General features: G+C 39.4%; 2 protein-coding genes across 2 annotated transcripts; both read right to left on the minus strand.

The window, feature by feature from the left end:
* Nucleotides 1-666: 666 nt before the first annotated feature.
* Nucleotides 667-6,763, minus strand: ASNSD1 (asparagine synthetase domain containing 1). The gene is made up of 3 exons (XM_070802388.1): nt 5,297-6,763; nt 4,841-5,022; nt 667-1,020 (listed from the first exon to the last, which is right to left on the minus strand). Exons 1-3 carry the CDS (start codon nt 6,761-6,763, stop codon nt 747-749), a joined length of 1,923 nt encoding a protein of 640 aa, XP_070658489.1. The 3' UTR covers nt 667-746.
* On the minus strand, nt 6,628-11,579 carry ASDURF (ASNSD1 upstream open reading frame). Its single transcript, XM_019969517.2, has 4 exons — nt 11,361-11,579; nt 8,544-8,597; nt 7,475-7,550; nt 6,628-6,855 (listed from the first exon to the last, which is right to left on the minus strand). The coding sequence occupies exons 1-4, from the start codon at nt 11,448-11,450 to the stop codon at nt 6,785-6,787; spliced, it is 291 nt and encodes a 96-aa protein (XP_019825076.2). The 5' UTR covers nt 11,451-11,579; the 3' UTR covers nt 6,628-6,784.
* Nucleotides 11,580-12,914: the final 1,335 nt, after the last annotated feature.

Below are 12,914 nucleotides of genomic sequence, written 5' to 3' on the forward strand. Positions count from 1 at the left end.
AGTAAATAGGTGAAAAGGTTGAAAGGGGGAAGGTGAATGGGAGGCAAGAGATGGAAGATGAGGGACCAGGAATATGCATTTTAAATTGGTATATACTGGAACATTTTAAATACATTTCTCTTTCTAATAGCAAGAAGGGAGAAAGGATGGGTGCACGCACAGGTAAGTTAGGACTTTGGGTGTCGGAAAACCAAGTAGTCCTTGGCTTGATTTTGATTTCTCTGTGAAAATCAGGTCACGAGCTGACAATGGGAAAATAGAGGGACGTTAGAGATTTGTGGGACAGGAGAATATTCAAAATAGTCTTCAAAAGTTCTCGGAGCAGGGCAGTGAGCTGTCTTTTCAAAGACATGTACCACACATCAATCAGGAGTGTGAACCCCCAAAACCTTAGTTCTCTCGTCTGTTAAATAATAATGATAACAAATTGAGTTACTAGTATTTCTGGATGTAGCTACCATGAAGAGAGTCCATAAAAGCTGCCCTTTTTTCAGTGTTGCTGGTGGGACATAACCATCTAAGAGTTCAAAACAATATTAATATCACAGTTTAAAATATCCAGGTTGTTCTTTCAAGTGTAATCTCTTTCTCTAGAGTATCAATTTGATTAAATTGGTTGCACTACAAAGTTATATAAAAATACATGTAATGAACTTTAAAACCACATTATACAATAATAAAGCAGCAGAGTATTTTATTTTTTTAAAAAACCACCATTCAGTAAATGTTGTTACACTATGAAACATCTAGTTTTCAACAGAAAGGTTTTCTAAGGAGATGATTTGGAGCCTTCCACATTTATCAGACGCCTTTTCATTATTCTTTTCCATTTTTGCAATTCTGGATCCAAATTGCATGGCCCGCTTTGGCAGAAGAGCAGAGGCTGTTAGACCGAGTTCCACTGCTGCAAGACGCAAAATTAGTTTTTCACCAATTCCACGGGGTAAAGTCAAGTTTGCCTTTTCCCAGACTGGTAGGGAATTTAGAAAGGAGACAACATTTTCATCCAGGAAAGGAAATCTAAAATAAAAAGTATAACCACTATTAAAAAAAGTTATCTCTTGTGATTATTGTGTTTGTATTTTATTCAATATGTTAAAATTTAAGGTATAATTTAATTACTGAGGGCACAATTTTTCTAAATTAAAAATATTCTACTTATACATTTTTACAGCTAAAATTTAATCACATTAAAAATTATTTCACAACACTTGTCTAATTTTAATACACATCCTAAAATGTAAAAAAATTTTCCCTCAATAAATAAACAAATTAAGCCTATGATGTCAAGAAATAATTTCAAATTGTTTCATAAGGTATCTTCAGGAATGCCTTGAAAACAAGCACGGTCTTGAGTTAATGATTCAACCTGTGTCTCCTCTTTACATGTCTAAAGAAACTGAACTTTTTACAACTCTCTGCTCTTTAGGCTCCCCTAATTTCCTAGCAAAGTCTGTTCTTTTTTGGTTTGTTTAAAATACTCTAATCCCTCCCCCATCCGCAATTACACTAGTGTTTTACATTTTACTTTAGCTTAAGCAGAGAGATCGGAAAGGGTAAAGGCATTCTTTAAACGGAATATTTTATAAAAATGAATTGTGATTCTTCCAATCCATGAACATGGTATATTTCTCCATCTATTAGTGTCCTCTTTGATTTCTTTCACCAGTGTTTTATAGTTTTCTATATATAGGCCTTTAGTTTCTTTAGGTAGATATATTCCTAAGTATTTTATTCTTTTCGTTGCAATGGTGAATGGAATTGTTTCCTTAATTTCTCTTTCTGTTTTCTCATTATTAGTGTATAGGAATGCAAGGGATTTCTGTGTGTTGATTTTATATCCTGCAACTTTACTATAATCATTGATTAGTTCTAGTAATTTTCTGGTGGAGTCTTTAGGGTTTTCTATGTAGAGGATCATGTCATCTGCAAATAGTGAGAGTTTTACTTCTTCTTTTCCAATTTGGATTCCTTTTATTTCTTTTTCTGCTCTGATTGCTGTGGCCAAAACTTCCAAAACTATGTTGAATAGTAATGGTGAAAGTCGGCACCCTTGTTTTGTTCCTGACTTTAGAGGAAATGCTTTCAATTTTTCACCGTTGAGGATAATGTTTGCTGTGGGTTTGTCATATATAGCTTTTATTATGTTGAGGTATGTTCCTTCTATTCCTGCTTTCTGGTCCAGCAATCCCACTGCTGGGCATACACACTGAGGAAACCAGAAGGGAAAGAGACACGTGTACCCCAATGTTCATCGCAGCACTGTTTATAATAGCCAGGACATGGAAGCAACCTAGATGTCCATCAGCAGATGAATGGATAAGAAAGCTGTGGTACATATACACAATGGAGTATTACTCAGCCATTAAAAAGAATACATTTGAATCAGTTCTAATGAGGTGGATGAAACTGGAGCCTATTATACAGAGTGAAGTAAGCCAGAAGGAAAAACACCAATACAGTATACTAACGCATATATATGGAATTTAGAAAGATGGTAACGATAACCCTGTATACGAGACAGCAAAAGAGACACTGATGTATAGAACAGTCTTATGGACTCTGTGGGAGAGGGAGAGGGTGGGAAGATTTGGGAGAATGGCATTGAAACATGTGAAATGTCATATATGAAACGAGATGCCAGTCCAGGTTCAATGTACGATGCTGGATGCTTGGGGCTGGTGCACTGGGATGACCCAGAGGGATGGTATGGGGAGGGAGGAGGGAGGAGGGTTCAGGATGGGGAACACATGTATACCTGTGGTGGATTCATTTTGATATTTGGCAAAACTAATACAATTATGTAAGGTTTAAAAATAAAATAAAATTAATTTAAAAAAAATAAATAAGGTAAAAAAAAAAATGAATTGTGAAAGCAAATTTGAATGAGAAACTAATTAATAGAGTATGGTTAATACTCTTGCCAAAATCCATAATAAACTGGTTTAGATCTAGCCACTACAGTGGTATTCATTCAATTACAAATTCTGCATTAGCTGTTTTAAACATTCTTCATATCCATTTTTACCCATGGCTATCATATGGAGGGGGGGTCCCTTTAGAATTAACTGCTTTTACTGAATAAAATAAATTTCCTTTTCTCTAACTTAGCTGAAATGGGTTGAATTTTTTTATCTCTCATATACAGATACACGTCAAAAGGAAAACATTTTACACACTTTGTACTGTGGTGTTACTTCTTTATGATAAAATTTTGAAAATTATGTTAATTTTACATGTCAGAACTGGCAACACAGGAATAACAAAGTAGAGACAAGAAACAATGACATCTCAGAGCTGGTATATTATGATGTTCCAACTCCCACAAAGCTCATTTGGACTCCTTGCATGCTTGTACCCCTGCAATAAAACTACCACTTAATAAATGAACAAACTTCTGCTTTTTATAATTAAACGACACATCTTTTTCCTTAATGCTTCAAAAAGTTGTATTCAAGCATTTGTTTACTATCATCAGAAATATGTTGTAGGTAAACACAAACCCCTAATATTAAAAAAGAATATACACATGTAAGTGCCTTGATCTCTGAAACTATTAAGAGAACTTGGAATGTTTATGACTAAGTTGTGTTCAAAACACCTATGATAGAGGGGATCCAGTACTGGAACCACCGTTTAAATCAGTATGGATCTTGTTTTATTGTGCTTCACTGAGACTGCTTTTTTTTTTTTTAACAAACTAAAAGTTCGTGGCAACCCTGTGACGAGCCAAGTCCATCAGTGGTGCCATTTTTCCAACAGCATTCGCTCACTTCGTGTTTCTGTGTGACGTTTTTGGAAATGCTTCCCGATTTTAAATTTTTCTTGCTATATCTGTTGGGCTTCCCTTGTAGCTCAGTGGTAAAGAATCTGCCTGCCAGTACACGAGACTTGGGTTCAATCCCTGGGTTGGGAAGATCCCTGGAGAAGAAATGGTGGCAACCCACTCCATTATTGTTGCCTGAGAAATCCCATTGACAGAGGAGCCTGGCGAGTGACTGTGGGGTTGCAGAAAGAGTTGGACATGACTTAGCAACTAAACAACAACAAAAACAAGAACAATTATATCTGTTATGGTGATATGTGATAACATAAATAATCTTTGATGTTATCACTGAGATTGCTTTTTGTTTTGTATTTTTGAATTAAGGTATATATATAAAAATTTAGACAAATGTATGTTTATTTATTCTAAATACATAAATACATATTTTAAATACCAAATACATAAATACGTATTTTAAATACTAGATACATAAATGCATATTTATGTCTAAATACAGCAAACATAAAGCATGCTACTGCATACTCAATATACTATAGCATAGTATAAAGATAGTTTTCCCTATGCACTGGAAAACCAAAAAATTCATTTGACTCGCTCTGTTGCAATGGTCTGAACTGAGAATGCAGGATTTCCAAGTATGCCTATACATACAAGGAATGTCTACAAAGTCAGGCTCTGTAACACTGGAGGAGGAAGCTTGGGAAGAAAGCAAACATTTGAAACAAAACAGAGCCCTTGAAATACCTCCCCTCAGTATTTCACTACCTCAAGTTTTACAGTCTTTCACTGTAGCCTTTAATCAGGTCATTGTATCACCTTTGAAAATTATTGTAAAGCCATTTCTTGGAGAATGAGTTCTGGAAAAACTGTTCCTCTGGTTCCTCGCCAGCACTGCTTCTGACTAACTCTAATACAAAGCCAAGATACTGCTGCTACTGTAACTCACTGGAACAAGTATCCAAAGAAAAAGGAACCTAAAAGTCTCCTTTTTAGGTTCAGTCTACTGCTTTTACAAAATTATCGAACAACCCTACAACAGACAACAAGAATTACCTTGCTTCTTTTCCATGATCACTGATAACTCTATCATCACGACCGAGATTTCTAGAAGAAATTCGACCCAGTTCCATTTCAATTTCCTTATTCAGTCCTTCCAGCCCATGTGCCAGGAAGCGGACCCGATGACGAGAATAACCTGCAAGCTGCTCATCTGCACCAATTCCAGTAAGAACTACCTACAAAGGTTGAAAGAAATCTATGTAAGAACATTACCTACCATGCAGTAAGGAAAATAAAAGATTAAAAAAATAATAACCCCAAAGATAACATTTTCAGAAAAAATCCACAAGGCAAAGTCATAAGATAGTAAAATATGCCCAATTTTTACAAAGTCACATACTTTGTGTTGTAGTTCAAATGCAATTAAAAGATGCTATATTCTTGCAACTTGGGTTAAAAGCTTTAAGGGTCAAAATTAGGTCTCAGAAAGCCTGAGCAGCCGTGTCATACCTTTGCACTGCTCTGATACGGCTGTGCTCCATCCTGGGTCACTAACCAGCCAGCTCCTCGGGAAGCAAACCAGACTGCACAGCCAATGCTATCATCCAGGACTGTATCCAAGGGCTGGATTAAGTGCGATATTCGAGTTCTTCTTAATCTTTGCAGTTCTTCTAGAGAAACATTAATTTCAACAAAATTCCAAATCCGCGAAGGGTTGGCAGCTTGCAGTTCCTTCAGGCCCGCCCTTCCTGTGACTCGATCTGGCACACTCAACTGTTCACCAGGGCTGGCAGCAGCAGTAGCAGCAGCACGTTTGGAGAATTCTTCAGAGGGCATTTCACAATGATTTGCCTGTTTTCTCCCTTTTTTGTTAAAATTAACTGGTATAGTCTTTTCTTTAGTCATGAAAGCCACATTAAGAAGATCGATTGGTTCATCTAAAGGAATATGATGGTCAGCAAGGGCTGCGATGACCATGGAATCAATCCCTCCAGAAAACAGAACTGCAACATTTGCTTTCCCGTTACTAGTTTTCAAAACTTCGCTTGGTGCCAGGTTTTCATCCCTAGGTAAACACAAGACACGTCTCTTGACTGCGGTGCTCAGGACACCAATGAACTGCTGAACCACTTCCTTCGTGTGTCCATCTGTAAGAAAGACCCGAAGGGTCTCTCTTGTGAGTGGACTCCTGGAAATGCTGCTGCAATGGGTCTCAAATGCAGCTTGTGGCAACGCCATATTTAAAGGGACAACAGGGTCTTTAAGATACAGTTTGGCTTCATTTGCTGCCACCAAGACAAATGTTGGCAAGTCTGCTGAAATCTCAGTCAGGCTATTATGAACACATTCTCTGATATCATCCCCCCCCGAACTGTATTTCCAAGGATACAACTTTAAAACGACAGATTGGGAAATGGAAGCAGACTTGAGATCAATTCTGAAAATTCCAGATGCTGGAACTTCCTGCCACTGATCAGCCACTCCAGATGCTTGGGTGCCAACTGAAGAGAGGCAGAAACTCTTGCCCAAGTTACTAAAATGCCAAAGCAAGCTACGACGACCAAAAAAGTCCCGACCAAACCACAAAGAGTGGCTAGATGCTTGATAATATATAAAAGACCAAGGACCTTGGACTTTTGAGAAGAGCGACAAAATATCAGATTCATTCTTACAAGAGGAAAGATAATGAAACATGATTTGAGTATCATTCTCTTCGGCTTCAACCTTGATCCCACTAAAGACTTCTCCATTCCACAGGAATACATTGCCTCTTTCATCTTCCACAGGCTGGGCAGTCAACAGACCTCTTAAGTGAAGGACATGGCCAGAGAATAAACACTGGTAGTTAACAGTAGACCTTAACAACTGTTTACTACTATCGGGCCCCCGTCGTTTAAGATTACACAGTAAATCCTCTTTCAAATCTCTGCTAAAATGCTCAACAGAAAAGCTTACTGCACAACAAATGCCACACATTGCTATGTAAAATCAAGTTGGCTATTTCTTGATTTTGGTCTTCTCTGAGTTTTCTAATTCTTGATATTCTTTCCTCAGCTCATCCAATGTATCTGTGGGAGACGGAAGAAGACACTAAAGAATAAAAATTCTTGAAGCTTTACCTAGTAATTCAAAAGGCAAAACAAGCTATTTTTCCAAGATTGAACCACATATGTACTTTGCTAGTTTAAATAATAATTTACAACAGACTTCTGATGAAGAATGTTTATTATTTAGGGATCTAGTTTCTGTTGATAAATGCTTATTCTGACCCAGGCATTGGGCTATGCACAGTTTATATTCATATCATTTTATTTAAATACCCTAAGACCTGGCAGGCTCAAAGTGATTCACTCAAAATAAAAAAGGCAGAAATTGGTAAAACATTATTTCATACCTATATCTGTCTAAAATTCCAAAACTTACATTAATTATTGTGGCTTTCTAACACTTCTTACAGTTCTTAAATTTGATTTTATTGTTACTGTTAACTCACCATTGGAAGGCTAACTTGAAGAAAACCAAACCATTCCACTAATTTTATTAACTGGTATACCACCATCCAATCTTTAGATATATATATTTATACATTCAGCTGTAGACAGTATAATTTAGGCACCATCATGAATTTCCACAGAAAGCCCACAAAAGAATTTTTTTGTTTCTGTATAATGTACCGAAAAAACTTACTTTTGCTTTCAGAAAGCATTTCTGTTCGGTCTGCAAGAAAGAATATGTTGCTGTTCTGTTGCTGCCTATACACTTTCTGCAAAACATAATTTAGGCTAATATCATGATTTGATCTAAAAGGTAGCTGTCAAAACTCTGAACCCTATTACTGCTTACTACTGAACTTTAGTAACATGTTCAGAACAATACCTTGGCGAATAAAGATAAACAAAGAACTCACCCATTATCCAACTATCTAGAAACTGCTACCATTAACACTGAGGTAAAACTTTTTTTTTCTGAATATACTTAATACCATTTTTCTTCAGTATCTGGTCATTTAGATGTTGCTGTTGCCAACTTATCACTATAATCAAACTTGTGATGAATGTCTTTGTAACTAAATTTCTGTGCACTCCATGATATTTTCCTAATGTATTAATTCCTATAAATAGAAATCAAACTGGATTTGCTGGATCAAAATATTACACAGCTTTAAGACTTTGATAAATTTTGCCAATTTGCCTGATAAAAAGTTTGTTATCAACTGTACCTTAACTGCTATTACTCCACATACGAGAACTGTCTAACCTGTCTGTTATCCAGTAATCTTTAAAAGCTTTAAAGGGCTCAAATCATTTCTTAACTTTAAAATACAATGTTTGGCAGTATAATGACACACTAAGCAGAAGCTTGATTATCTACGAATACATTAATAAAAATGGAGTTAAATAACCACTCCATTTGGAAGCTTGGAGTAAAAACCTGAGGAGGTAGGGAGAGGAAGCGGTAGCATTTATCTTTTTTAAAAAATAAGCAAACAAAAAAATCCACGTTCACCTGTATAGCTTCTTCTCAATAGATTCAAAGTTTACTTATGTCAAGAGAATACACCAAATTCAAGTACAAAATAAATACCATTATTGACTACAGCTCCAGGATAACAGTACAATTAGTATCATTTGATTCACAGGTAATGTCAATTGCATATGTTGGGGAAAGATTACTAGCAACTATGATTAATACATAGATTTATACAGTTGATATCAAATCCCCCCACATAGTACTTAGAGTAACGCTAATAACTCACCCTGTTCTTCTTCAGGTTAGAAAGTTCATCCACAACAACTTTTTGTTCTTTAATCTATTGAAATAAAGAAAAGTTATTAAATCAGAGATTACCGAAGTATGCTCAATAGGAGCCCTTTAAAGAGAGGATAAGGGGCTCTAAGTATTGATTGTCCAAATGGGCAATTTGGGAATATACAGACTTTTTATAACAGCCGTCTGTGTGGGCATGCAGGTGGCAAGAAGCTGAGGGGAAAAGACAGTGATTAGACAGACAAAGTATTAGACAGCCCCTTATACCCAGACAGGGGGCTGGCAACCAACACTCACATTCAGGCAAGAACTACATTACTAAATAAAGTTTATATCTTTTATTTAAAACAGAGAATATGTCAAAAAAAAAAAAATTCACCAAGACCTTAAAGTAATACCAATTTTTCAATGATTTAAATTGTATCTTAAATTAAAACAAACAAAAAAAAAAACCACAAATGTAATGAGTGGGTGACCTTTCCCTCTCCCAATGCCTATGCTTTTCATGATTTACATACTAAATGGTATAGCGAGACAGACTAAGCAAGTAGTAGTTAAGTATCCTACATGCAGGGTAAGTAAGTATTAGTCGTTCAGTCTTGTCTGACTCTTTTTGACCGCATGGACTATCGCCTGTCAGTGGGATTCTCCAAGCAAGACTACTGGAGTGGGTTGCCATTCCATTCTCCAGGGGATCTTCCCCACCCAGGGACAGACTCTTTAATGGTCTGAGCCACCAGGGGTGGTATGACTCACCACTGTTCCATCTTTGCTTTATTCCTCTCTGTATCTCAAAAGCTAGCACAGGGCTGGCACTCTTGAACTAGGTCTCACCTTTTTTAAGTAGAAGAGGGCTCAACTAAATGGAAACTAAATTTCTTTCAAACTCTTTTCAGTAATGATAGTGATACTGCAAACATGACTGATCACACAGTGTCACTAGAGCCTCTGAACAGCGTTACTGTGTAACCTCTGACGCCTGGGGGCTCTGTCCTACATCAGTGTAAGTGGCATGCTAGGTAGTAATCAGAGCAGGCTGTGTGCAGTTTGAAATTTCATTCCCCACAGATGTGTACCCTTCTGCTTTCCAGCTGCCAATCACTGTAGTGACTGATTACAGAGATTGGGTTGAATTCCAAGACTGAATTTGTACAACTTCCTTTTAAGGCTTATATTTGAATAGCACTTTCCCATTCATTTTAGGAATGGTATACTTTAGTACTTCAGACAAGGAAACTGTAACAGAGGAATCAGAGATGTGCCCAAGATGCCAGTGTCAGTTTGGGACAGAACCAAAGTATTATCACAGACATCTATTACCTGAAAGATTATAGCCATCCTCATTTCAAATACTAAAAATTTTTTTTTTCTTTTTATGGTGTTACATTGGCTTCCTTTTGTGGGGGGAGGAGCAGAAAAGCAACCATGAAATAAACATTTTTAGGAGCATGCTGCTGCTACTGCTGCTAAGTCGCTTCAGTTGTGTCCGACTCTGTGCGACCCCATAGACAGCAGCCCACCAGGCTCCCCATTCCTGGGATTCTCCAGGCAAGAACACTGGAGTGGGTTGCCATTTCCTTCTCCAACGCATGAAGGTGAAAAGTGAAAGTGAAGTTGTTCAGTCCTGTCCAGCTCTTAGCGACCCCATGGACTGCAGCCTACCAGGCTCCTCCGTCCATGGGATTTTCCAGGCAAGAGTACTGGAGTGGGGTGCCATTGCCTTCTCTGTTTTAGGAGCATAGCTCCAGCTAAATGAAGGACAGACGGGAAAAAGGTAACAATGGATAAGGAGAGACCAGTTAGGAAACTTTTGCAGGAAGGCAATGGCAACCCACCCCAGTACTCTTGCCTGGAAACTCCCATGGACGGAGGAGCCTGGTAGGCTGCAGTCCATGGGGTTGCTAAGAGTCGGACACGACTGAGCGACTTCACTTTCACTTTTCACTTTTATGCACTGGAGAAAGAAATGGCAATCCACTCCAGTGTTCTTGCCTGGACCCAGGGACGGGGGAGCCTGGTGGGCTGCCGTCTATGGGGTCGCACAGGGTTGGACACGACTGAAGCAACTTAGCAGCAGCAGCTATGGGAGATGCAAGAGGCGGGTTTAAGATGGTTAAAAGTGTACACAGTGATAAACGGACACCTTACAAAGGGGCCTCAAAAGTGAAACTGATAGAACTTCGTGATGGATGCAAAGATGGGCTCCCAGGTTACTGGCATGGACAACTGCATGGATGGTGGTGACATTTTCTGAGACTTCTGGCAGCAGATCTAGGGTGAAAGGTAATTTCTAAAAGTTTTAACTAAGTGTACATAGAAAAAAATCCAAACATGATTCTCAAAGACATTAAGCTGAGACAGGCATAAGCTGTGATTTCATCTACATGATGTGCTGGGAAGGATAAAACTGTCCTGATGTAGAGCAGATCAGGGATGGCCAGAGCTTCTGGGCGGGGGAGAGCATGGCTATAAAGGGAGTCTTTTACGGTCGTGGAACTTGTCTATATTCCAATTGTGGTGGTGGTCACACAAATTTATACACGTGTTAAATATAGAGAAAACGAAAAAGAGCCAAATTTTACTGTATGATACTTTTAAAAATTTGTTAAAAATTGATAAAAAAAAAAAAAACCAACTAAACTTCCGCCTTACTACCGTCTGGGTCTAATCTCGGGGCAAGTTTCAAGGTGTCCCTTTAACTGTATCTGTCGCAGCAGGGCAAAGTGGAGACTAGCCCACGGGGCCACTGAGACTCGTCTCCGGTGGTGAGCAGCCCGAGGGCCATGTTACCTCTTCCCGTACTCACCTTGCTGCTGAGCTCTTCCTTGTGCAGGGTCGAGCTCTCAGCAGGGACGGGCCCAGCGCCGTCCTCGGGTCGCTCACCCCGGCTGGGCATCTCCGCAGAGAAGCAAACACGGAAGGAGCGAGGCCAGGCGGCACTCTTACAGTTCCGCGTCCACAGCCGCTCTGCGCTCCCAGCGGCCCCAGCCCCTCTCTTTCAATTTCCGGTGAGTCCTATCAATGGCGTATGCGTGCTCACTGGAACGCCTGCGCAGGCCGGATCTGCGCTAGGACTACTTGCGCGCGTGCGCACAAGTGATTAGGGTCCTGAACCGACCCTAGCGTATGGGATGTTGAAACGCTCTTTACCCTGTGGCATCTAGTAGACTGTAAGTTATATGCGCCCCCTAGTGGTGAATATAAAGAATAGACGCTCAGTAGAAACACCACTTAATATTTATTCAGTTCAGTTCAGTCGCTCAGTCGCGTCCAACTCTTTGCGACCCCATTGAATCGCAGCACGCCAGGCCTCCCTGTCCATCACCATCTCCCGGAGTTCACTCAAACTCACGTCCATCGAGTCGGTGATGCCATCCAGCCATCTCATCCTCTGTCGTCCCCTCTTCCTCCTGCCCCCAATCCCTCCCAGCATCAGAGTCCTTTCCAATGAGTCAACTCTTTGCATGATGTAGCCAAAGTACTGGAGTTTCAGCCTCAGCACCAGTCCTTCCAAAGAACACCCAGGGCTGATCTCCTTTAGAATGGACTGGTTGGATCTCCTTGCAGTCCAAGGGACTCTCAAGAGTCTTCTCCAACACCGCAGTTCAAAAGCATCAATTCTTCAGTGCTCAGCTTTCTTCACAGTCCAACTCTCAGATCCATACATGACCACTGGAAAAACCATAGCCTTTACTAGACGGACCTTTGTTGGAAAAGTAATGTCTCGGCTTTTGAATATGCTATCTAGGTTGGTAATAACTTTCCTTCCAAGGAGTAAGCGTCTTTTAATTTCATGGCTGCAGTCACCATCTGCAGTGATTTTGGAGGCCCAAAAATAAAGTCTGACACTGTTTCCACTGTTTCCCCATCTATTTCCCATGAAGTGATGGGACCAGATGCCATGATCTTAGTTTTCTGAATGTTAAGCTTTAAGCCAACTTTTTCACTCTCCTCTTTCACTTTCATCAAGAGGCTTTTGAGTTCCTCTTCACTTTCTGCCATAAGGGTGGTGTCATCTGCATATCTGAGGTTATTGATATTTCTCTTGGCAATCTTGATTCCAGCTTGTGCTTCTTCCAGCCCAGTGTTTCTCATGATGTATTCTGCATAGAAGTTAAATAAGCAGGGTGACAATATACAGCCCTGACATACTCCTTTTCCTATTTGGAACCAGTCTGTTGTTCCACATCCAGTTCTAACTGTTGCTTCCTGACGTGCATATAGGTTTCTCAAGAGGCAGGTCGGGTGGTCTGGTATTCCCATCTCTTTCAGAATTTTCCACAGTTTATTGTGATCCATACAGTCAAAGGCTTTGGCATAGTCAATAAAGCAGAAATAGATGTTTTTCTGGAACTCTCTT

This window comes from Bos indicus, chromosome 2, assembly GCF_029378745.1.
Source record: "Bos indicus isolate NIAB-ARS_2022 breed Sahiwal x Tharparkar chromosome 2, NIAB-ARS_B.indTharparkar_mat_pri_1.0, whole genome shotgun sequence".
Taxonomy (NCBI): domain Eukaryota; kingdom Metazoa; phylum Chordata; class Mammalia; order Artiodactyla; family Bovidae; genus Bos; species Bos indicus.

Coding starts and splice junctions, on each gene's coding strand:
- ASDURF (XM_019969517.2), bottom strand. CDS start 11,450: ATGCCCAGCCGGGGTGAGCGACCCGAGGACGGCGCTGGGCCCGTCCCT. Junction 8,598..11,360: donor AGGAAGAGCTCAGCAGCAAG/GTGAGTACGGGA, acceptor TTATTTCAATAG/ATTAAAGAACAAAAAGTTGT. Junction 7,551..8,543: donor CTAACCTGAAGAAGAACAGG/GTGAGTTATTAG, acceptor TATGTTTTGCAG/AAAGTGTATAGGCAGCAACA.
- ASNSD1 (XM_070802388.1), bottom strand. CDS start 6,763: ATGTGTGGCATTTGTTGTGCAGTAAGCTTTTCTGTTGAGCATTTTAGC. Junction 5,023..5,296: donor CGTATCAGAGCAGTGCAAAG/GTATGACACGGC, acceptor CAACCTTTGTAG/GTAGTTCTTACTGGAATTGG. Junction 1,021..4,840: donor GATCATGGAAAAGAAGCAAG/GTAATTCTTGTT, acceptor TTTTTATTTTAG/ATTTCCTTTCCTGGATGAAA.